Source organism: Acipenser ruthenus, chromosome 19 (assembly GCF_902713425.1).
Source record: "Acipenser ruthenus chromosome 19, fAciRut3.2 maternal haplotype, whole genome shotgun sequence".
Taxonomy (NCBI): domain Eukaryota; kingdom Metazoa; phylum Chordata; class Actinopteri; order Acipenseriformes; family Acipenseridae; genus Acipenser; species Acipenser ruthenus.
The window spans coordinates 4,466,238-4,492,269 of record NC_081207.1 but is presented as its reverse complement, the minus strand read 5'-3'; the positions used below and the strand labels follow the sequence as shown (position 1 = coordinate 4,492,269).

At 41.4% G+C, this 26,032-nt stretch overlaps 1 protein-coding gene across 4 annotated transcripts in view; it reads left to right on the top strand.

Moving 5' to 3' along the window:
* Positions 1 to 4,093: 4,093 nt before the first annotated feature.
* Positions 4,094 to 26,032, top strand: part of cyth1b (cytohesin 1b) — a 68,042-nt gene continuing 46,103 nt past the window's right edge. Inside the window, exons 1-2 of one of the 4 annotated variants that reach the window (XM_058992398.1) lie at positions 17,418 to 17,732; positions 22,634 to 22,696. In XM_058992398.1, coding sequence (XP_058848381.1) covers positions 17,660 to 17,732; positions 22,634 to 22,696 — 136 coding nt within the window. In that variant the 5' untranslated portion in view covers positions 17,418 to 17,659. Of the gene's footprint in view, positions 4,203 to 17,417; positions 17,733 to 22,633; positions 22,697 to 26,032 lie in introns of those variants that run through there. The other 3 variants (XM_058992395.1, XM_058992397.1, XM_058992394.1) reach the window with 3 other exon arrangements.

Sequence of the window (26,032 nt, the reverse complement as noted above, 5' to 3'; positions counted from 1 at the left end):
AATATCAGTCTCACTCGGTCTCCTCTCTATCTGCTATTGCAGATAGATAAAGCAGCATTGTGGTTTTCGAAGGACTAACATTTACACAATGCAATGCAGAAAAGGTGATCTGGTGAATGCACAAAAAAGGTGTTCTGATGAGACAAGCAGTGGAGGAGCTTATCGCCCCCCAGTAAATTAATTAATATGGTGGATAAAAAAAAAAAAACGTGTTTTTTAAAAGGATAACAATGCCTTCTACACAAGTAACAAGGAGACTGGATTTCTTAAAACTCAAGGGGAGTTCTCCTACTTGAATATGTTGTTGGCAGGCATACACACACACATATCCACACTGTCTCAATCTGTATTTCAGACCAGATTATAATGATTTTATTTTAATAGTAGTACCAGGCTTGATTGATAGAATCACCTCCAGGGCTGTTTTTTTTTTTTTTTTAATTTTGCATTATATTGTGACCAATGAAATATAAAGGTTGATTATTTTTGATTGGGGAAAATGTAGATAGAAAGTAACCTTTTAAGCTATTTTAAACCAGACCAGAGTTGAAGATTAATTTAAACAATCTCTCTGCCCTGTGCCAGTAATCAATATTATAAATAAAAAAATAGAACAGGAATACTTTTGAACAAGCCTGACTTTCCAGTGCTGGTTAGAACTGCTCTCAGTAAAGCTTTCCCAGAACTATGTTGTACTGCTAGTCTGCTGTGTATTTAAACTAACATGAATAAAATAAAGTACATGGCAGCTAATGATATTAATAATATTAATACAACACTCTGCTGTGGTGTTTTAAAAAATGAACTCGGGGGTAACAAGAAGCGGTTTATAAACACAAACATAGTTCCTGAAAGAAGAAAAAAGAATGGGATTCAGCATGCCGAAACCCAAATGTAGAATATTTGCAGGGCTCTGTTTGTATCAAATAGAATGGGTTGCTGTGGGAGACTGCTGAAACTTTACTGTAGTTTCTTTTCATACTTGCACCAGGGTTACCTAATATTCTGGAGGCTGGCTGGCAGTAGAAGTGGCATACATTTCACACAGTTCCACCCATTGTAAAAGCTGTGGCCATCCACTCTGCACCCTTTTCAGTGGTATTCAGTAAGAACAAAAATAAACCTCTGAAACCTGTTTCATTTTAATAACCAGATTTCAATTTAAAATTGCTCAGCTATCTTATGAGATTTGTGTTGTTTTTTTTAAAGTTGTGGACAGACTGGAGTAAGTAGATAAAATGTGCATATCTAGTGGCTGTGGTCTGAAATACAAACCTAGTGCAATACAATCCAGCTTGAGACTTGAGTGCAGTATGCAGTGGGCACTGCCGAGTGTATCATTGTGCCTCCCTTTCCCCTACCACTACCGGAGTGGTGCTGGGTTGCAGAGCTGAGACTAAGCACACAGCTGGCCATAATATCACACTGCGTGTGAATCCTCTTTTTATAGCTCTGCGTACAATATGTTTTTAAAATGGCATGATTTTTGTGACAGCTCTGAGCTTTCTCACTTTTTTTTTTTTTTTGGATTACTTTTCATTTTTGCATTGATCTACCTCCACTGCTTGTGGTTAATCTAGTATTTGCAGGTCAAGCCCCTTGACTTGATTTATTTATTGAATTGCTCAGAACATACCTGCGATTGTATTCCGCTGTACAAATTTCATTATGTGCTCTGCAGTTTGACATACCAGGAGTTCTCTTCATAGTGCAGTTTGGTCCTATTCATCCACTATTGGTGTATAGTGAGATCCTGTTTTAAGGAAGTGTGTGTGTGTGTGTGTATATATATATATATTTGTCCCCACCTCTACTTTCTATGCAAATTCATTGTCTGACCATCAAACAGGATACCCTTAAACAAGCGGGCACCTCAGGAAAACGCTTCATAGTTGATTTTACTTTAATAAGTTGCTTCATATGCTTCCAGAAATTCTGTTTTGTACCTGTAAAGAAAAAAGGATGAGGGGGTCATATACTGTGTCGTTGAGATCACTTACTATTCCCTAGTCTTTTAAATAACCAATATGTAAACCTATAAATACCTATATATAATATATGTATAATTAGAAATAAAAGATGGTCTTCCACTGTCTGATGTTTCAGATTTATAGTTTAAGAAAGATTGAGTTGATACATAAACAATAGTATCAAAATGCTTTGGTAGTATTGGATATGTACAGTACACTTTTGTGCTTCCAGTGTAATCCACACTATAGAGTAAAACATCCCAAATGGATTACATTTTTTTAATGTTTAAATTATATATATATATATATATATATATATATATATATATATATATATATATATATATATATAAAAACCTGTTTTAGTCGCAGGTTGTTGGATTGTAAAACTTTAGAGTTTAGAATTTATCTGTAATTCGATTTTGTCAAGAAATGTTTCATATCGTAATATGGTTACTGTAGTGAATACAGTACAATGGGATAGAGAGACATTACTATCGTACTGTATTATAGAGTTTATGAATGTTTCATGTGGAAATATCTAAAAATATATTGAGATTTGATTTTTTTTTTTTTTTAAACAGAAGATTCTGGTTTAAAGCTCCTATATATCATATTTGCATATACGGTTCTGTATTTTGCACCATGTTTTCTGACCAAGGAGTGACCTTTAGAGACTCTGAATAGGAAAACAAAACAAACAAAAAAAGGTGCAATAAAGTTGTCCATTTTCTGAGGTCTGGTTTTCCTTTATTTATTTATTTGATTTATTTTTCTGGAGATCTGGCCTTGTTGCTTGGTGGCTTGCACGGTTTCACCAGAGCTAGATCCTTCCTAGTAAATTCCTAATACAGTACAGTATAGTTCCACTGACACAAAGGTCCTAGGCTACAGAGGAATCTACAGGTCAGTGCTATAGAAGCTGGCCCCTGTATCCATAAATGCCTAAAAAGCTTCACCGAAACCCAGCCTTGTATCCATGCACCAAGCTCAAGGAACTGTTTGACCATGGCACACTGCTGCGTATAGTCAATTTAAAAGGTGCCTCTTTTTAACATTGAGAAACTTGTCTGCTAAGAGACAGTGTGTTCTTCACTCGATTGGTCATCTCCTCTGCGTGTTCCACTGGGACTCTATAGAAAAGTTAAAGCCATCACCAGCTGCTGTGATAGCAATACAAGTGAACATTTCCGTCGCTGCTGATTTTTTGCGGTTAAAGTCAGCAGAATTCACGCCCCTCTTCCTTGTATCTTGGCGGGAGTCCCTGTGAACAAGGTGATATTCTATCGACTGCAGTCTTTCTGAGAAACGGAGATAACGACCAAAAGCATCTGTTGCTGGAAATGGGGGGTACACAGTGTTCATCCAACCCCATGCCTTGCTGCAGCCAGTGCAATTATGCCTTGACCATGTGCACTACCCCCCTCACGACTCTGGTAAAAGCACAGAATGCATTCAGACGATTTCTTCTGCAGGTGCCAGAACAGTTTGTCACCATTTAATATCTGTGGTTGATTAGTCAATGCACCTTCAGTTTTAAATTGTCAGCTACAGCACTGCAGCACAGCTTAGAGTCCAGACAACAGCAATACATGTTTCGGGTCAGTAGAATTATGCTGGTGGGAGAATCGCTGTACTGTGTTATAAGGAATGAGCCAGCAGTTGAGACTTTTATTTATTTTCGACACATAGAAAAAAAAAAAATCATAATATTAAAGTCTCGTTTACTGACAGCACTATCGTTCGTTTCCAGTTTAAGAAATTCTTTTTTCCAGCAGATGTAAGAGATGACAGAGAGTAGAAGCAAGTTAAAATTACCAAAGAAAACAACTGAAGCCGAATTAAACGTATTGAATAAAGCGACTATGCCAAAACTACAGAAATCCAAAATGTGTTTTTTTTTTTTTCTCGCACACTACAGTATAGAATTATAAAACATTGGTTATTGTTTTTATTCCCTGTGTAGAGTAGGTCACGTGTCTGAAGTAAAGATGCCACGCACTCCTGTAGCTTCAAAATTCGATGTGACGTTAAGAGGAACGAGAGCCCCCTAGCGAGCACAGACTGAAGTTTAGCAAGTGAAAGAGCGGATAAGGAGCGCAGCGAAGGGAGAGAGAGAGAGGGAAGGAGGGAGGGAGACAACGACCAAGGTAGAAGTCTGCTGCTGGTATCCAGTGACAGGAAGAGGAGAGGATACAAAAAACGACAGCAGCATGGAAGAAGACAGCTACGGTCAGTACAACACCTATTACAGCACCTACGGTTTTATAATAATTTATAAAAAGCATTGCTGCATTTCGAGTTTTATATAAAAAAAAAAAAAAAACGAAACAAATAGTCAATTAGCAGACTTTAATTATGTGTGTGTTATTTGGATTGGCATGGGAGCAGGATGCTATTTGCTAATGATAGGAAACGGTGTACTATTATAAAGGGCAGACTCGGGCGATGCTACTGACTGTACTGGTCTAGCACACTGCTGTGTTGCCAGCTGCCACGCTGGTGGGATATGGTCCAGGGATGCAGACCCTGTTTTGACCTTCGTGTCTATCAACATTTTTCATCCGTTTGAGTGCAAAGTAAGGCAGAGATAAACAAAAACGCGTGTACAGTAGGCTACGAGTGCTGTGCAGTAATGTCATGTTTTTATAAGTGAGGTGGTGGCTACAGACTACAGTACATAGGCTGAGTATCCTAAATAATCAAACAAGCGTGTGTCGAAATGCGTTTCCCCCCTCGCTTTATTCACCGCTATGGTATTGATAGTTGTTGCACATTTTTAAGACTCGGAGAGAACTTTGTTGATGGATGTTCTGCCAGTGTTCTTACCGTATCTCAACATTTCGCGAGCAAGAATGGTTTGCTAATGTCGCGTTTATTAAAAACCCGCAAAATGCAAGTGCCGTGAAATATATTATTTATACATGTGTCGTACATTAAAAGAAAAAGAAGCGCAAACGTGTATTGCAGCAAAAACGGACCTTGAAGGCCATTAGCGAAATGAAGTTGCCGCAAAAAAATCCTGTTTTACAGTAGCTTGGAACTTGGAACTACCATATCAAGTATACTAAGCAACTGAGAAAGCAGTGGAAGAGCAAGGTGCTATCCGTATGTCACAACAAAGAGAAAAATAGGTTTGCACAAGGATGTTTTTAGAGAGGTGTGAGCTGGTTGCTGGTTTTTTTTGTCTTCTGCAGGAAATCCTGTGTTTTTTGACAGTTTGTTGAGACGCCTTTCTCAAAGGATTTATTGACAAAAAAGCCTTTTATTTTAAGTTTTGTGTTTTTTATGTTGATTTGTTCGCCTTATCATTAAGTTGCTGAATCAAAACTGAGAAGTGGCAGGAAAAAAATTCACATCAAACTTGTTTTGTTTTTTATTCATATCAGTCATTCACTCTGTATCTTCCCAGAAATAACTCATGTTAATGTGAGTCAGGTCGAAACTGCAGTGCATGCTTTATGTACTGTGTAGCTGTGTAACCATATTGACTGACTTGGAAACTGTTCCTATATTCTCTGTTTTATTGTCTTACTGTTCTTAGTCCTACTAATCCAGTAATAATGTTTCTTTAGGAGAGCGAGGCTGAACATTATTAGCATGAACTAGTAATAAGTGTTACTAAACAAATGTTATTACATGGACTAGTCTATATTCTCAAAACAGAATTATATATATATATATATATATATATATATATATATATATATATATATATATAATGTTGGCAACTTGCTTATTGAGCAAGCTTCCGTTAATGAAGTTAATAAGAGGTAAGAGCCCTGGTTATCACTGCTTTTACACACAAGTGAGGCTTACAGAGCTCCGAGGGGCTGTACCATTGCTCTTCATCTTTCTTGAGCATGAGATACACAAGCACCCAATTAATAGAAGAAGAAGAAGGAGGAGGAGGAGGAGGAGGAGGAGGAGGAGGAGGAGGAGGATGTATTTTAAGGTCCTCTCTGTTCCGGCTGCTTTTTAGAGTGTAAAGATGCTGCTGTCCCCATTGCCTCGACCCATTGTCACGCAAAAAATGGTCCCCCTCGAAACAATTTTCATTATGAAATCTAGTCCCCACCCCCCACACAAAATCCGGTCCCCCTCATGGAAAATGTACCCCCCATTATGAAATTATGGGGAGGGGAGGGGGTAACCATATTTATCTGACACAACAATTGCCTGTTATTGCAAGAGAACAAGAACATAGTCTCCTAAACATTCTTGATATGTGTGCAGTGTTTAGTAAGGCTTTATTAAACTGTATAACCCTTACTTTGTAACCACATTAAGACTGTATTATTATGGCTACAGTGACTTTCTGCTTGCTGCATTCATAACACAGCAGCTTGTTATGAATCCCTCCCTTGTGATGTCGTTTCTTAGTATGACCCATGCTTTCAGAACACAGTCATCAGATCCCGATGATGTCATCATCACTCCTGCAGAGGCAGAGGCACGGTTGCTCGTATTACCAGCAGGACAGGCGCAGGGACATTCCCCAGGGATCTACACCTGCTCTCAAGAACAGAGCGTCATTGAATCTATACAGCACACTCATTTTAGCAAAAAAAAAAAAATGGGTGGTTGGGGTGGGATCATTTGTGTTGTCCAATGACCATGCAATTCTAAAACACGCTATCTGTGTGTGTGTGTGTGTGTGTGTGTGTATATATATATATATATATATATATATATATATATATATATATATATATATATATATATACTGTATACATTCAGTATGGTGTTGGAAATACATACAGGTGTCACACAATGGGTTTGATTTACTAAGATTTTACTTCAGTGCAAAGGCTTCTCCATAATTGAAAAAGCTTTCTTTTTTTTCACTTGGCAAAAGTGGAGCAAACTCTGCACTGGAGCAAAGAGTTAGTGGAGTTGGCTGAACATCCTCACTTTACAATTGGAAGAGTTACGTTTAAAAGGCTAATAGTCTTATGATGTGGAGAGCGAGAGACCGAGATAAACATCACATTATCCAAAGAGTATTCACTTCCCAGGGGGCACAAACAGATCAATAGCTGCAATGCAATTCAAGAATGGGTTGCTAATGTACTGTACCTATCAATCCAGAATGTGTCTAATTTACAGCACTCCTGTGCTGTGTAAATAGTAAGGAAATGGTCCCTATATACACTACAGTGGTGTTTTATATTGTATGATCCCTTACTGTTTACACCATTGATATTAATACAGCCCATTATAGGATTGCATTGTATGATCCTATTCTTAGTCTTTCATTTTTATCGCTTTTTACTGGCGAACTCTAAACCCTAACCCCATTCGTTACTAACAATTTTTCCCTGGGCAAAACCAAGGTAGTTGCAGACTGATTTACGGTTGTAGTGCTGTAACCCAGGAAGGATGTGCTTTATGAGCAGCAGTGGTGTAAATAGTTTTTCCTTCCACCATGGTGTGTGTGTGTGTTTCTGTCCTGCACTGTGCAGTGCGTGCCTGTACAGAATGGATATACAGTATAGCGTGCAGCTGATCGGTGGAGCTCTTGTAAACCTGTGCAGTAATGATTACAGAACAAGGCTCCCGTCTTCAGAGGAGCAGCAGGTCAATACACAGCAGGGGAAAGGAACTGAAGAATGTATTCATGGACACCAGGGACCAGCGAGGTCAGTGAGGGGGGGCGGGGGAAGAGGAATGAACAATAGGGTTCCAAATCCCAGAGGGAGAGAGACAGGGAGGAGGGTACAGATATCCCATAAACACACACCCATCCCATAAACACACGCCCATCCCATAAACACAAGCCCATCCCATAAACACACGCCCATCCCATAAACACACGCCCATCCCATAAACACACGCCCATCCGAGAGCCTTGATGTCTTTGTTGACGCCCGGTGTGTACAAAGCAGGACATGTGCTAAGAAATAATAATAATAATAATAATATATCATTCAGTCTTTCTCATTCATTCTAAATGTTAGGCTTGACTTGATATGCACTCCTCCACATCTTGCTGTTTTCTCAGGCAATATAACTCCATAACTGTTTGTGCTTCGTGAATTCACATATTTTAACAGACAGGGAAAGCTGTGCATGCTAGCTTAGATTATGTTCTACATATATATATGTGATGTGATGTGTGAAAATGTTAATCTTGTATCGTAAACAACTTCTAAAAAGACTCATGCACGGTACCATTTGTGGCTCCATTTCTCTTACTATTTAAAATTAATAGTATATGTGGCCTATTAAAGTCATAATTAGACAATCACTAATTTTCCCAGTCTGGCAATTTTCCAAGAGTTTCAGTTCCAGTGGTTTGATTTCATCTGCATAACAAGTCAAAACAGAAGCAGTGGGGTGTTCTAATACATTTGCACACCGTTGTGTCAGAGTCGGAATCCAAGCCTGACCTTCCAAAGCGACCACCACGTGTTTTGGTGAGGGCAGTGTGGAGGTGCTTGGAACAGCTTCAAATGTCAATTGTCTTTGTTTTTTAAGGCAAACATTTCCCATGCTGCATTCAATCACTGAAATACGTCTCAAACGCTGTGAGTGGTACAGAAAGATATCCAGTGAGTGAATGCTTTTTAATATTAGCGACAATTGAAATAAATAGCCTAAAAATACATGCAAGCACTTGAATTCAGTGACCGTGGGCTACGTTTGAAAGCTTTGGAACTTTGTAAATGGTGATATAATGGGCCATTGGAGCAAATGGCTTTGTGAATCGCCTACACATCGTTTAATGCATCATGCCTGCATTCCATACTCGCAAAAGAAGACATTTAAAACATATATATATATATATATATAAATTTCTGCCCATAATTAGGGTGACCTGATGTCCCAGTTTGACCAGGACCATCCCCAACTGTCCCGCTGTCCAAAGATTTGTCCCGCTATTTAAAAAAAAAGTCCTAGTTTTCTATGCCGCCAGACAGCTTATGTTACTTATGTTTCTGATTAAAATATAGTTTCAGAATTGTATTTTTCATATTAAATTAAATGCAAAATAGTGCAAAAAAGTGGTTATAACATGTAGTTAAGCGTGGCCATGAATTGGAAAGGGAAGGTGCAGTGGTTTGCACCAGAACAGGGCAATCACACCACAGATCAGCAGTGCTGTCACTGCAGCGTTTTGGACAACAGCAGAACTACAGTGGCACCGGATTAATATAGCCGTCTCAGACAGCAAAGTTAAAATGCAGTTACTGCTATGATGTTGTTTGCACGGATACTGATGACAGGTTTTACTCTGGGAGTGTGTACTGTCTGTCCTAGAAGCAGCAGAGGTAACACTGTTAATGATTAACAGACTCGTTGCTGCTGAAGCCGGAACTTGTCAGGTGAACTGTGGTCGCTGTGGCGAGGGCTCCACAAGCGTGGGCGTGCTGTTTTTCACTTTTCAAAAACAAAGCAACGAGCCAGACTCCTATGCAGACAACAACAATACTGTACAGTACAATCCAGTTAGCATCCCAGGGCACTTTACAATAAAAACTCTATACAGAAAAAAACATTGGCCAATCAATATAAGGTAACGCAAACAAATGTGTTTTTCAATTTGATTTAAAAGCCTGGACTAGGCCAGCATTGCTGATATGACTTGGGGTGGAATTCCAGAGGCAGGGAGCATCACTAGACCCCCTCACCCCTCCTGATTTTAGATGACTTCTACAAACGACTGAAAATTCAGCTTTCACAGGGGCGACTAAGAGCATGAAGTACCAGCAGTTCCTGTAAACACAAAGGCCCGGAACCATGAATGGCCTTATAAGTAGTAAGCAGAGTTTTTAAATCAACCCTAATGTTGTTGTTAAAAAAATATTGGTTTGGTATTGGTGGTTGGTACTGTATGCTACAATGTAAAGCCACAGAAAGCGTAGAAAAAGATAACCCTGCTAGAACTAATCAAAGAGTTTTAGTTTCTTGCAAGGAAATAAGATGCAAAATGGTATAGAGGTATACCACAGACTAGGACAGGTTAACTAGTCTGCAGCTCTGAGTGGAGTTTATTTTTCTTAGACCTCCATCATCGGTGCTGAAGAGATCTCGTCTCCACCAGATCTCTTTTTAAATCACGTGTTGGGTGCTGTGACAGCCTTACTTAGTTATCTCTAAATCTGCAGGGGCTGCTATTTGTAGTAACTTCAGAGTGAAGAACTCCGGTGAATTCACAGATAAGAACACGCACCTCTTCAGAGAGCGGTGCGCTTCAATGCAAATGAGATAGATGTACGAAACGAATCTGAAAAATCCCCACTCTCGAAAGACGTAAAAGCTGTGGAAAAAAACAAAGTGTCGCAACAATCACTTCCTCTTTGTGTTATTGTTTTCCTCATTTCGAACAGGATTTTTGCTAAATTATATTGCTGTTTTAAAAGAGAATTTCAACTGTTCACTTAACCCTTGCAGCAGTATCACTGCTGAGCCCTGCAGTATCACTCAGACTCATCTCTGCTCATTTACTTTGGGTTGCCCTAAACAGCTCCCCAAATCTCTTGAATTTCACTGGTTTGTTCATGCTGTTATGTTACTTGTGTCCATGCTAATCTCTCTCCTGCCTCCATTTCCCTGCTGAAGCATGCCTGAAATGTACAGTGCTATCTAGTGTGCATGAATATATTGCATTTACCCTGTGTGTTGACTTGATTAGCAGTGTTCAGGTACACACACATACCCTGCCTTCCAGGGGAATCAGAGGATCCAGCCTGGTCTGCATAAGGAAATAGGTGGAGAGTGCAATACAAACAGGTGGTGACCTAATTATTTTATGCCAGACTTGGACCCTGTGTCCGAAGGGGATGTAAACTGTAAAAGTTTCTGGTCTTTGCTCTTATATGCTTGCATACAGAGAGAGGTATGCTTTCTTTCATTGTATGGTAACAGATTTCTATGTGGATTTGCTTCTCCTAGCTTATCCATTCCCCAGCTGAGACACTTCACCTAGACTCCAGCCCGGGGTAGGACAGCTACTCCAGAGACACGCTCTTTCAAGTGCTTCTTAAAGAAAATAAAAGAGAACAATGCCAAAGGAAGTCCTCTGAATGTTGGCAGCTGAAAAAGGGACTTTGTAAAATCTTAGGCAAACGCTTTCTTTATCAACGTCTTTGCGGTGGTTTTAATACAAGAGAAACAAAAACGAGTACCTGAGAGAAAGCAATCCCTCTGCGACAGGGAAAGGGTGAACTCTTTTTTGATTTTCCCCTGGAGCTCTGAGTGCCCTCCAGCGTTCACACAGCAAACAACATCCCCACAGCCTGCTCTGCTTCAGTAACCCAGCAAGGAAGAAAAATCACTTGGTCCAGCAATCAATAGTGACAGACAATCCTGTTTAATACAGAAACACGTTGAGACAGTGAGGCTGACAGACCATCTTATTGTTATTATTTAATGCTGGTGTCTTCATGGGTCCTCATACTGTATTTGGACTGATCATGTTTGTCTGTCTATCTGTCTGTCTGTCACTCCACACTGTGAACACGAAAACTGACTCGAATTTTCAAGAATCTTCAACCTTTTATCATCGGCTGCTAGCCTCCTATAGACCTAACGGGGTGCACATTTTTACATATATCACAAAATACATTGCGATACCCTCTGTGTGTGTGTGTGTGTGTGTGTGTGTGTATGTGTGTGTGCACTGGTTTAAATATCAATTGATGGCATTGTGCTGACAGCTGAGCAGTACAATGAATGCACCTAATAGTTTTGTTTCATGGCAGCCTGCCTCCCTGCCTGTCTCCCTGCCTCCCTGCCTGCCTGCTTCCCTGTCTCCCTGCCTCCCTGCCTGCCTGCCTGCCTGCTTGCCTCCCTCCCTGCCTGTCTGTCTGCCTGAACTGAAGCCCCAGTGCAGCTGCCATGTCACACTGTTCATTCTACAGTTGTTTTGGCAACACATCCAGTAGTTCTGCTGGTGCACTAAGCCAGCGACACATGTGCGGGGATTAGGATGAAAGTGGCCTTCATTGTTTAGGGTCCAGTTTCAAAATGCAATGCACTGACTGTACAAGGGAAGCACAATAACTGCCTTCATTTAGCTTTGCTTTTCACCAGACTTTCATTATATGCTCCTAGCCTCCTGTAGATGAATTGCATTTGGGTATAATCCGATAAACTCTCTATTTTATACAAATGAGATTATGAGGACCCTCTGAATATACCTTTTTGTTTACTATATTGGTGAAGCCCATGTTAATGTAAGTGCCACATAATGTAATTCATCATCATACATCCAGATTGACAGTCACAAGAACAACAGCTACAGTGTAACATGGGCTGCATATAAAAACAACTGCTATTTTGAGCAGGTAGCCTGTGAACAAACAGGTAAGATGTTTGTTATACATTGGCACTGTAAAAGAAGTCCTGTATTTAAATGGAAGGGATCTCATCTCACCTCTTACACATTTGTTTTAAAGAGTTATTATAACAAACATTTAGTGCGCTGCTAATGGTAAACAGGATCTGATAGAAATCTGCAGTTTCACAACCAGCTTGTTAGTGATCCACAGTTCGCCTCTGAAGAGGATTTGTTTTTATAACCGTAATAAAAAGGTGGTTTCTGTAACTTGCTACAGTACAGTGGCGCACAGAACCATCTCCTCAGAGCTGTGAGGGTTCTGGCAGCTTTCACTTTGTTGCCATGGAGACACATCCAGATGAACAGATCAAGGCTGGAGTGAAGTGTCTTTTTCAGGGACAGCTGCGGTTTCATGGCAGTGCACCACAGGGTACAAGCACGAGCATACTAGGCAAGCCAAGTCACATGACTCGCATCTCCCGCACACCTGTCTGAATCAGCCAGTCGTCTGCTTGATGCAATGGAAAGAGCATTAGGAACGTCTTCTATTACCAACTACTTCTTTAAGAAGGCTAAAAAAACGCCTACTCCCTCTTCAAGTTTTGCTTGTCGTTGCCGCGCAGCATTCAGTGCGCTCTCCTCTCCTCCTGTGTGGTGCTGGTGCTCAGAACATGGTATACCCTCTCGCCACACCTCGCCCCTGCTTCCTGTCAGCTACTTCCAGGGCACACCAGTGCCAGCACTGCCTGTGAACCAGGGCTCGGCCTGTCTGCAGATCCACTGCAGACAGGCCGAGCCCTGGTTAAGACTGCTGTGCTGGTTTGCAGGCAGTGCAAGGATTTCATATAATTGTGTTTAAAGGGGGTGAGGGGTCATATGCACAAGTGTGTTTATTAGGTAGCTGAAGAGAGGTTCGACTGCTACATCAGCCCCCCTCCCCTCTCTTTTTTTGCTGATGCAAGCCTGCATGCGTACAGAGACGGAGACAGAGAGAGTAAGAGTCACGGTTAACCTCAATGTGACGCTGCAGTTGCAGACATGACAAACCTCATAATGGATCCCCAACACGTAAAGAGAGAGACACGCTTGCAGTGGAGAAGGAGTGATTACAACAGAACAGCACAGTCATACTTACAGTCCAATGCATTACCAGCGTATTGGCTTATACTATTATGAAATCATTTGGTAGGCATGTTCCATTGCAGCTGCCTCTTACGGTAGACCAATCACATTTCTATTGTAGTGCCACTCTCTGACTTGGCATTACACCATTGATTGGGAAGTGTAATAGCTTTAGTAGGAGAGCAGAGTCTCATACAGACTGCTTACTGACTCAGTCAGAGCTGGCATTCCCTGGCTCCCTCTGCTCTGCGTGTGCTCATTGTTAATACAACCGTGCCAGGAATATGTGCAATGCAGGGGCTGCACAATGACAGCATGATGACCTCTACGAAAAAAGAAACCTATATACCTGCAGTCAAACTGCAGTAAACGGGCAACTGGAGTGACTCATGTATCTTAACTAAAAGTACTGTTTTTAACACCTTTGAGATACAGGTGCTTCATTCACACGTTCACCTTATGAGTTATCTCAAATCTGAATTATTTATTGTTAACGAGTCTGCATTGATTAAGCAAATAAAAAATGTGACACGTAGGATCGCAATGCATGGACTGTAAATAGCTGACCATGTAAAACTTTATTGTAATAGACTGAAACACTCTTCATTCAGCTCAGGGGTTAACGCTTTCTGACCGGACTCTGTTGCACAACGGTAGCTGCATTGCAGTGACCCCAATCGATCTGCCAACACAGCTGTCACTCATTGACCTCTGTTTATAAAGCAAGCAAGAAAAAAAAATCACCCCAGTTAACTTATGGGCCTCCCAAATCCATTATTAATACTTTTTTGCATTGTGTTCATTATTATTATTATTATTGGTTGGCTATATCTTGAAACCTGCTTAATAAATCCTTGCTGGGAGGTTTGCTGAAGCCAGTTATTCCACAGCTCTATTCCCTGGTTCATTTCTTCCAATTACAGCCTGTTTGTTTATTATTATTATTTATTTCTTAGCAGATGCCCTTAACCAGGGCGACTTACAATTGTTACAAGATATCACATTATTTTTACATATAATTACATTATTGTTCAGTGGGGGCTGTCAAGCGCTGAGAAGCTCGTAAAAACTGAACTCTATAGTGCCAGAGGACAACACAGATCTGGCGGCTCCACTGCAGAACCACAGGCGCCCTATCGGCCACAGGGGTCGCTGATGCGCGGTGAGCCGTGGATTCCCCTGCCGACCTAAGCCCTCCTTACCCGGGCAGCGCTCAGCCAATTGTGCGCCGCCCCCCAGGAACTCCCGGTCACGGTCGGCTGTGACATAGCCTGGATTCGAACATGCGATCTCCAGGCTATAGGGCACATCCTGCACTCCGCGCGGAGCGCCTTTACTGGATGCTCCACTCGGGAGCCCCCAATTGAACTCTTATTAAAACTCCTGGTCCCACAGATCTCTCTGTGAGCGTTCAGGGTGCCTGAGGTGCAGTGAAGCTCCCTCTCTCAAACCCCCTCACTCCCTCAACCCCCTTCCTCCTCCTCGATGCACACAACTTCAGGCCTGGGCATACCATTTAAGATTTTCAGAATTGATGTTAGGTGATGTGCTTTACCTGGAAAAACAAAACCCCTGTGAGAACAGACACTGGAACCACTCCTCTGCAGTAACTGCATCCACAATGTCACAATAGCGTTTTTATAGCAGGGAACTTGCCTTGCAGGCTATAAGTGTGTGCTTGTGCCATAAGTGTGTATCTAGCGTGTCACTGCCACCTTCCACAGAAGCAGGCTCAGTGTTCACATGATCACATGCAAAAAAGCAGGAAAGAAAATACTGTAATATGGAAAACTGAACTGCGAAAAACAGTAATGACTCAGAGCTTGTTCCAGTTTTTTGTTTCTCACTGCCTCTGTACCTTACAGGTCAAATTGTTTATTTTTTTTTTTTAATGTTCACATGACATGCCTTAAAAAACGTGAAGTGAAATCACAACCTCTCAGACCTTGCAGAAGCATTGTCAGCAGTTTTGCAAGCAGAGATCTGGTCAGTTTTTCAATGCCGATAAGGAATTGTCGCAACTGTGCTTGTTTCGTTATGTCAGTGCAGACTTGGCAGGTCGTTCTGTTTGGACAGAGCGGCTGTGACCGTCACAGCCTAAAATTGTGTTTAAAATAATAAAGCAAAAACAAACAAAAAAATGACCATTAAAACAGATTCGATTTCATCTATTTAATCTGCATGGATAATTAAAAACTGTAGCCTTTATGTATTTGTGCTACATTAGTATAAAAACGGCACACTTCATTTTAGAAACCTGTAAAACTACAGAGAAAGATGGCTTGTATTCTGAATATACAGAAGATCTGGGGTAGCACAGACCCTCGATCTCTGGGTCAAACTATACTCTCCTCGCCCTCCCTGCATGGGAACAGGAACTGGAACGATTCCTCCCCACTCTGCATTCTACCCTGGGAAGTTAGAGCACTGCTGTTGAACAGGGATGTGTGGGTTGGTAGGAAGTTCTCTATGTGTCTCATGCTAATGCCCTTGAAGATCTCAAGGGTAGAATCTCACTTCTGATTGCACAGGTGCGCGCAGTTCCAGAATAGGAAATCATTAAATGTGTTTTTGCTTGGAGAGAGCTTTTTAAACACCCTGCCGCTGCGATGGAAGCAATCACACACATTGCTGGGAATACCTGCAAAATGCACCTCAGGCTCATACTTTGCATGGGTCCACAAGCCAGTGTGTGTGTGTCTGTTTGCATCTGTGGCTGTTCGTGTGTATGTTTGTGGATGTGAATTGCATTATTAAAAAATACAAATGCTTATACAGTAACCTTTCATTTATGTAACACAGTTGCTATGCAACCACACGCGCTTGAAACAGTACATAAAAGCTTAATAAGGTGAAAATGAGGGAGTGCTGTGCTGCAATAAAAAAAAGGAAACCTGTGTGGAGAGGAGGGCAGGGGGGCCTTACAAAGTAATTAGCCAATAGCAGCCAACTAGAGGTGGGATATCAGGGCTCTCTCCTCCCTCTGTCTCCTCAGAGCTGAGGAGGGCTGGAGAGGGGAGAGCGTGGGCTCCCGGCCCATGACTGTGGAGAAGCTGCTGGCAGTCAAGGCAGCGTTTGTGAGTGATCCAGAGAGGGACACTGCGCATTGGCAGCAGCTGATCTGAACTGCAGCAGAGCACATCCGATACTCGTTTCCAACTGAAATAACCAGGGTCAGGGGTTTGGGTTAGGATTCAAAACTCCCACATTGATAGGGTTTAACAGCTTGCCATGGTTCCAGTGGTTACTGAAGCAGGTGGGGTTTTTTGTGTGTTTTCAAAGGTCTTAGCTGAGCGAGTTGCTTTTTGAAATTGTCATCGTGCTTGATTCTGTTCACTCACACGAAACACTCGATGTCTGTGTCTACTGAAGGGACGTGGTCCTCTGGTCGCATTTGTTGAGATGCTGCCTTGGCTGAGCAAACACAAATCTAGTCTTGAAAATGAGGGAAGTGTGTTCGGAAAGAGAAGGCAAATAGCATATAACAATATTACCGTGCTATTACAAACTGAGTTATTACAAACAGACGCAGTCAGACAATTCTTTAAAACATCTCCATGTTGAAACTCCCCCTGGAGGCTGGCACTAAAGGGCTTACTGTGAGCTGCCCTGTCCCAGAACTGTCCTGCCTTGTCCTTCTGGAAGTATTGGAACCCTCTGTATGTTCCCCCAGAGCAGTCGAGCTCACATACCCTGAAACAGCAGTGAACCATTAGCACTGGAAACCATCAGTAGAGGTATGGAGTGCGAGTGTGTGTGTGTGTGTGTGTGTGTGAAGACGGGGAGGTGGTGGTGGAGGTTGGTTTATAATCTGTTAGGTCTGTAAGAATATCTCACCATTACTGTGCAAAGCAACAGGAGAGAGAGAGAGAGAGAGAGAGAGAGAGAGAGAGAGAGAGAGAGAGAGAGAGAGAGAGAGAGAGAGAGAGAGAGAGAGGGAGGGGAGCAGAGGCAGAGAGAGAGAGAGAGAGAGAGAGAGAGGGATCTTTGCTACTAGTGCAGTCAGTTGTGAGTGTGAGTCTGGCAGGAGGAGAGAGATAGAGTGAATAGCAGAAGAGAAGTGGAATTATCCAGGGGGCCGGATTAGGAGAGGACAGGAGCAGCAGCAGAGGAGGCACCGAGACAAGTAAATGGACTGGAAGGTGGAAAGGGTTGTTTGATCGACTGTGCCAGCAAGAGGAAGCTGTCAAAAGAAGTTCCCCTTGCTTCTATTTTAATCACGAGGAGAAAGGATCTATCTTTTTTCTCTTATTTCTTTTTTTTTGGAGCGGGGTTTTCCAACATGGGGACAGTGAGTAATCTCTGCGCCTCCAGCTTCCAGGCTTTCCTGTGTCCGAGCCTCCATGCCAACCCAGGTGGGTGCCGGCGGTTTATTTGTTTCATATTTATTTTGCTGTTTGCACTGTTATCTTGCAATCTGGGGTTGAGAAACCTTCGAGGCTGTCTGCTCTCAGCTGCTCACGAGTGACAGCTGTGCCTCAGCAGTCCTTTATGTAGATACATGAGCATCTTCAGCATTTGAGTTCATCCTGAGTTCAGTGTCTGTCCAAAAGGAACAACACCAATAAAAACAGACACAGATAGACACAGTGTCAGACACTCAGCCACTCTAACAGACAAAAAACAAAAAACATCCAGGGCAATATTCTTAAAGTATTAGCATGTTCATCCATGACTTGACATGCTGAGTAATAAATCTGATAATCTGTCAAACGTTTCGTTAAAATTTATTTTAAGCATCTTCATGCTTGCCCGTGCTTTACAATGCTTCCACTATGTTTCACTACACATGGTACAGTATATCACTCTAAATGTCATAAAGATGAGTCGCTTACTCCTGCATTTAGTGTTTCTGCACTCTATTGTCCTAGTTGGCTGTAAAACATCCGGTAAAAGAAAAAACTTGTATTGTAACTTAATTTGGTTGCAATAATTATTGTTAATTATCAAGTCCCAGAGGGCACCTCTTGTGCACTGGAAGCAATGAGACATTCAAATTAGTGTTCACAATTAGAACTGATTTGAGCAAAAACCATTTGAAGAATGAACTCTCCCTGCCATCGAGAACTGGGCTTCATTCACATTTCTATGGGATTTGACAAGACCCATTTCTGGGCTGGGATTGAAATGTGCTTCCTGATTCGTTTGTGCTCATGCATGCACCGTTAAAAGGATTTCTGCTCATGCCTTTCTTGTTCCTAATGCTACGCCAGCTCTGAGTGGTATAAATAAAATCAGTGTGATAATGAACGTGTAATCAACGCAAGGAAGTGCCAGGATGGAGCCGTGATCTAACACGATGAATGCAGCACATTTAATCCTGATGTGCGAGAGCTCACATGACAACGGAGGTTAGACACTGTACAAAATCAAGTAACTGGACTAATGAAGAGAGGAAGCAGTAAAGTGATTTTCTGGATAATTGACCCTAAACGTAACTCATTGCAGGACTGACAACTAATGCAAGCCCCTAGCTTTGCCTGCCTTAAAAGCACAGCGCTGCCAAGTATGAACCCAAATTAGTGTCTAACAGCAAAAATATTAAAGAAATAAATGTTTTAATAGAATCAGGTAGTGCTTCCTGGTTTTCAATGGTTTTGTATTGCAGTTAATACAGCCCTTTTGCGTACCTCGGTTATGAAAATCAAACATCTCTAACACAGTGCGTGTTGAATGTGCAGAAGATGGAGAAACAGCAACAAAGCTGTAGAATTGAATAGACGTTGAAGGCTGGCTTTCCCATTCGGTGTCTGTTAGTTTATTACTCAAGTGGCTGTCCCACTTAGAGGTAGACTGCTAAGTGTGATTGCATGTGATATTGAAATTAACAAGTCAATTTGGATTTGAATCGGGCGCAAGAGGGTTAAGGAGCAGTTTTAATTCATGCTTCCCGTCATCTGCAATCTGACTGTCCATCAGCACATCCCTGTCTTCTGGTTCATAGATCTGCCTTGACGTCTACCTGTTGATGCTCAGCATACTGGATTAGCAGGACACCTTTTCTCAATCTGTCTCTCAGCATGGATTCTCATCTTCATTTCTACTGATACGTTTTAGCTCTTTTTTGTTCTCTTGAAAACCGACTTGATTCTTTGCAGTTTTTGCAAATAATAGCATAATGTTTCTCAGCAATTCCTGTCGTTTTTTAAATGATGTTTTTCTTGGTAACATTGCCGCAGGGCAAAATAAGTAATTACGTAGACCGCATAAGACTGGTGTACTTTCAAATCTATTTTCTTACATTGTATTATTAGCTCTAGCAACGGTATCACACACTTGCACACTTTTGTGCAGAAGATCTTTTTTAGGATGTGTAGATTTCTTAAAAGCAGTGCTACCTAACCATTTCCTGTTCTGTAGGTCACACCATATGATTGGAGTTATACCAATGGAGTAAAATAATCTTCGGCACTAGAACATTTTTCCCAGTGATAATGTTTCTAATTTTAACGTATAATGTGAAATAATGTATAATGTGATATCTTGTAACAATTGTAAGTCGCCCTGGATAAGGGCGTCTGCTAAGAAATGAATAATAATAATAATAATAATAATAAAAGGTTATAATAAGTATTTTAACCTCTATAATATTTGTTAAAAGATAAAAAAAAATAAAGAATGTGTTAAGACATGTTAAAGACAGCTAGAAGACTTTGATTTGTTTTACAGTTTGGGTTTTTAAAGCTGGATAACTGCATAGGCTGCAAAGGCAGATTTAATTTATTTTTTAAATAAATAAATGTTACTGCTGTAGACCCAGAGGAATAGCACAACAAAAACACTAGCAAGTTCAATTGTATTAGCGGTGGGAGTTGCAAGGGAAATTATCTCACTGGAGGAAAACAGTAGCCTTTGTTAAACTCTTTGCTATTCCCTCAAAAATGAATTTTGTCTTCAAATTAATCTGTGAAGAGCTTCTCTTCATCGAGTCTGCCTGTTCATAATTTCATCGCAGTCTTCACAGCCGTGGCAATCAGATTAAGGCTGCACTATAGATACACAAACTCTGTATAGGTTTTTTTTTTTTAATTAAAAGACCAGATATTTGGAGATGCACTGTACAAACATTTAATATAAAGCAGACTCTGTTATTGATACCATGCAACACACTGAAACGTCTTTGCATCAGACTGGAAACACTGGGCTGGCTGTACCTCTCTGGTTGTGGATGTGCTGCAAGTCAATTATCCCTGTGCCGGTACATTGCCTTGCTAGACTACAGCTTTTCAGCACTGCCCTTCACCCCATCCACTTACTATCACAGCCAGTGGCAAGGCATTGCTGGGGTCTTAGTATGAGAGTACCACAGAAAAACCATCTGCAGTAAGTAAGCCTTAGAGTAACCCTGCCTGTCCATACATATCTGAAGTGCTTTTATCAAAAGCCAAGCGTAAGAAGACTGCCCAGTTGAGCCCAGCATTTGTAAAGACTGTGCATCGTCTCTGTCAAGTTCAAGTCATGTTCAAGAAGTTACAGAAGCAGCAGGATCCTGACTGACAAATAAAAAAACAACAGATGATGTGCCTCACCTGGGCCATCCTGCAGGCGAATCATTTCTAAATGAGCAAATATCCCACACCTGCGCTGGCTCCCTACATCACTAGAGGCAACACTGCCATGAGTCTGAACCCACGATGAAGCCCTGTGGAACAGGGGCGCGGTGGTGCAGTCACAGGATAATGGACTGGCATTTTTCTCCTATGGAGCCCTCGGTGTGTGGGATCCTGTGTCACAAAATCATCAACAAGTTTTGTAATATTAACAGTTTTTTTTTTTTTGCTCCTTTCACAAAAATAGGACTAATTGAAGACAGGATTTAAAAAACACTCAATCAGTCTGTTTGAATATTAGTTAGCATTTAGGTCAGGTCAGAACTGAGGTGCATTGGTGCCTTTATCTTGTGTTCCTGAAGACTTCCAGTTGTCCTCCGAAGCGTGTGCCATCAGCCGATCGCTTTTTTTTACACTGCGGACTCACCATGCAGCCACCCAAGAGCTACAGTGTCGGAGGACAACGCAGCTCTCGGGCAGCTTACAGGCAAGCCTGCAGGCGCCCGGCCAAACTACAGGGGTCGCTGGTGCGTGGTGAGCCGAGGACACCCTGGCCGACCTAACCCTCCCTCCCCCCGGGTGTCGCGCGGCCAATTGTGCGACGCCCCCTGGGAACTCCTGTCCACGGTCGGCAGTGAAATAGCCTGGATTCGAACCGGCGATGTCCAGGCTATAGGGCGCATCCTGCACTCCACGCGGAGAGCCTCCACCACCACCACCTTGGTGTCTGTATATATTCTTACATTGTTTAGCTTTTGTTGCGATCTACTTAATAGCAGACATTATTGACAGCCTGGTTTATTGAAAGCACTCTCTGGTTATTATTTGAGAGTGCTCTTGATGTATGTAATTAAAATTTGAGTGCCCTGTCAAATGAGGAGAATTATTAGCTCAAGTGCTAGAGCACCATAGCTTTATCAGGAAGCAATGGCAACATAATAGATTTGGTATAGCATTGTAATACTGCACTGGCAAATTAGGGCCAATGGTCAAGGAAGCACAAGGGGGCAGCAATGAGGGTATGAGCCATTGATGGAATTACACCATAGTGGTAACATTATAAGACAAAACAATAGCATCACAATGGCATAAACAGTACACATTGGTAACACATTGCACTACTGTTCCATATATGTACTGTGTTGTCATTGCTGCTAGTGCTGTGGTCTGCTAACAATTCTGCAAAGGTTTCTACAGAGTAATATACCGCTATTAAATATTATGAGGTTATCCCAATGGTATTGTTCAAAATTGTATGCAAAGTTTGGTCACAGACATGATCCATCATCATCATGATACAACTACCTTCCATTGTGTATTATGCATGACATAGTGATGAATAATTGTGGCCTGTCTTTCAGCATCAAATCTATGTATATTGGTCACTAACCATGTCTATTCGCTAGCTGTGCATACACCGGTTTATCTATAGTCATAAGAAGAGAGTGGGCTACTGTAGTGCTCTGCAATTTTGTTCTCTGATTTCCAGCATCCTCTGTGCTCTTTGTGCCTTTGCTACAAGGTTATTATTCAGTGTTTCTCAAGTATGGTTCTGCCTGCTTCATATTCCATTCAATTCGCCTCCTCTGCAGCAAATCTCATTATAACCGACACACAACCAGCCTCCCCAACACTGCTGCAAGTGCTATTTTGTTTTAGTGTATCGCAGAGCTGGTGACAATCATCTGTGCAAACTTTTCTTACAGGCTACAGGGAGGGAGGGAGACAGCATTCCGAACCCCCAGAATGTGCTTTTGGAAAAGAAAATGGTAAGAAATAAAAGAAATGACGTGACTCAAATCAGTGTACAGTAATGCATTCTTGCATCCTTCATTTCTTAGTGTAGAAACCTACTTTTTTTCCATTTTTAACCATTTCTATTTGGTAGTTATTCTAACTGTATACACAGCGAGTTCTGTGGAAGTCGACTGCAGTATATACTGTGGTAAAAACCTATTAAAGTGTAGTAAAGTACAGTAAAATAAAGTATGGTAAGTATAGATAGGTATAGATAAGTATGGTAGACATCATGGTAAATGCATGGTGTAAGGACAGGGGAAAAGCCTGACTAACTGCAAAATTAGCACCAACAAAGACAATGAAAATACAGTAAGATCCACAGCTTTTTAAATAATGTATCTAAACAAGGGTAGCTCTGTAACCCTGTGAAGTAGCTCCTAGCTGTGTCGGGTGGTGTGTGAGTTCATTAAAGAATGGATGGAATGCTTTGAAAATATAGCATACTTGTGATACTGGGCCACCAGGATATACTTGGAATCGCAATGAGTTTTTCCTGGTTCCATTTTTGTAATAAATAATAAAAAAAAAAACTACATGTGGGAGATTCTTATCAACTTGAGCACCCACTGCAGGCTGGTTAAGTCTTGCAGTTTTGTGCAGAAAAGTGCTGAGACAAGACAGTGCTATTGCTATTTCGAGCCTCGTTTTTATGGCTTTCGAAAAGATATGTTGTGAGGGTGTCATTACTTCACACTCCACTCATTAGGGCTGTTGTAAAGCTGGGAAGTTCGCTCCGGGGACTAGTCGTTGATTGTCAACAAGCAGCCTGATACCTGATTTATAGCATTTGACTGAATGTGCTGCCCATTAACTGAAGCTTCGCTAAGGGGAAAGGGAGGTTTAACCCACAGTGCGCAGTGCTTTACTCGCAGTGCAGAAGTGAAACTGCTGTCCTACCTGGTTGTAAGATTTCACTGCAATAGGAAAACAAATCTCTTGAGTCTGATTTAGGAATATGAAGATTTAACTGATGATGGAAGTACTGCAATAATAATAATTTAGTAAAAAGGCTGTGAGCGCAGAGCAGCTATTTTTAAATTCTAATCATCTCATTGGTACTGAAGTCAAAGTTAACGGTCCACTGCCTGCAGTACAGTTTGTGTTTTCTGTTGGGTTTATCTGTGTATGTCCTGGCGCATGGAGAATATAGAACATTTGTCTCTGACTTCTTGCATCGCTGAACCCTTGGCCAGAGCTGTGCCTGTCTGTAGCCAGCGCTATTTACCCACATCCACATCATTCATATGAGCTGTGAAGAAGGCACTTGCTGAGGCGATGGTCTGCTTGACTTGCTTTCCTTGTAGTTTCACCGCTGATAACTGCTACAGTGCATTACAATCCATCAATACAAGTTCAGAGAGGCGATCAATTAGAGCAGTGCTGAAGCCTTGCAACAGCTCAGCAGAAAGCCTGCATATTCAGCCTTCTGACAGCTTAGTGACCCCACACAGAGGCAGGCAGATGCTTCCATCCCAGCAGCTACAGCCTCCTTCTGCAATGGGGTTGCGAGGGAGTGTGACGCGAATCTTCCCGAAGCACATGGAAAGTGAATCAGAGGGACGTTATTTTTTAATATAGTGCTGAGGAGATAGGAATCTGCCTGGCAGTCAGAGGGCTAGAGACGGAGAGGTATTTGATTGGCTCAAAGAATCTCCCTTACTCACCTCTTGTTTTTTTTTCATTTTGTTAAGTGAAAATGGATTGAAGGAAACATTGTCAATGTAGGTACTCTGATTATCTGATTACTAAAACAGCCCGGTGCCTGGATTTTTAAATGATGTTTGTCAGGGATTTGTTACTGTTCTGTACAGGTGAGGTGCTGCATCAATACGCATAATATTAGGTAAACGGTTCAATGAAACTGTCTTTGTGGATGCCTTTTTGTGTTACACTGAAAACCAGTGAGATGCATTTTGCATTGTGCTTGAGCTGTGGTCTTTCAGGCCATAAACTATAAACATGGTCAGTCTGATTCTATGTGGTTAGCCCTTTCTAGATCATGTGTGTTCAGACTGCCGTGATCAGGCCATGGAGTTTCAGAACATCACAAGCAGTCACTGTTATACCATCAGTAACCGTGAAACAGTCATGGGATGTTACCATGGTTTACCGAATGCCTGGGTGTGTGTAAAAGCAGCAGATAGATAGTTTGGAGTGGAGCTCTGTACTGTCCATAGCACTGCCTATTTCCTAAGCGAAGGACACAAGAACCCTAATTCTCCGAAGTCTACGAGTTTGTGTCTGTTGGAAGTGAATCAGGGCTGCACTGTGGTTAGTGGTAAATGTTTAATCAAAGGCAGCCCACCCACTCCCCTTTACACAACTTTAATGTTGCCTTTCTTCCCTTTTGCGTCACTGCGGGAAAGGTTAGAAGTTTAATTGATCCCTCGAATGCAGAAAACACACACAGCCCCCAAGGTAGACGGATTCAAAGAGCACACTCTGTGTCAAGCAGTGGGGAGAGTGATAATGGAGACATATTGCTATAATAGGTGTGGGTCCTGAGGTTGACAGTATACTGCTGAATCATCAACACCTGCAGGCCCTCTGGTTTCCTGCTGTTACCTGCACACCAGGAGTCTCGCTTCTCCTGCCGAGGGACCCTGCCGCAATTACAAGTGATGGCCACGGGGTGGCACTCTGTGCTAAGTTTACATCTAAAGAAACCACATTTGCACTTCATCGTTGCTATGGCGCTATTTATTGTAGGGTGGGTATTGGGAATGACAATATCGCGATATATTGCGAAATTCAACGGCGAACGATGATGATGTTGATTTTTTGCTACCAAAATAAATCTACATATGTAAACCGTGCTTTTTTGTCATTTTTATGGAATTTAAAGTATTAGAATGTAATATGACAAATTAAACTCTCGTATGAAATGCCCAGTAACAAATTTTTGTTGGATCCTCTGAAGTACGTTTGAAAAATAGAAAAACAGTGCTGGTTTGAAAGCTATTTCAAATTCTCTAAAAACATTGATTTTAAATGTAATTTTATTTTTTTCTTATGATAAATAACATATTTATTTTCATTTTATATTAAACATGTTTTTTCAAAAGTGCATCCTATGACTGTGGCCATAAACACGGGTTTAAATCTGCTTTATATATAAAATGTGAATTTGTATAATTTGTTTTAGAAAAATCGATATTTTAATTGTCGTCCCGGTACGATGTAGGACTAGACCACTGTATGTAAGGTTGGTGGTAACGCCAGCATATTTGAATTCAGCCTTGCATAAACAACATACCGCAATGTTTGATGCTATACAGTCATCCTTTTTTTTTTTTTTTTTTTTA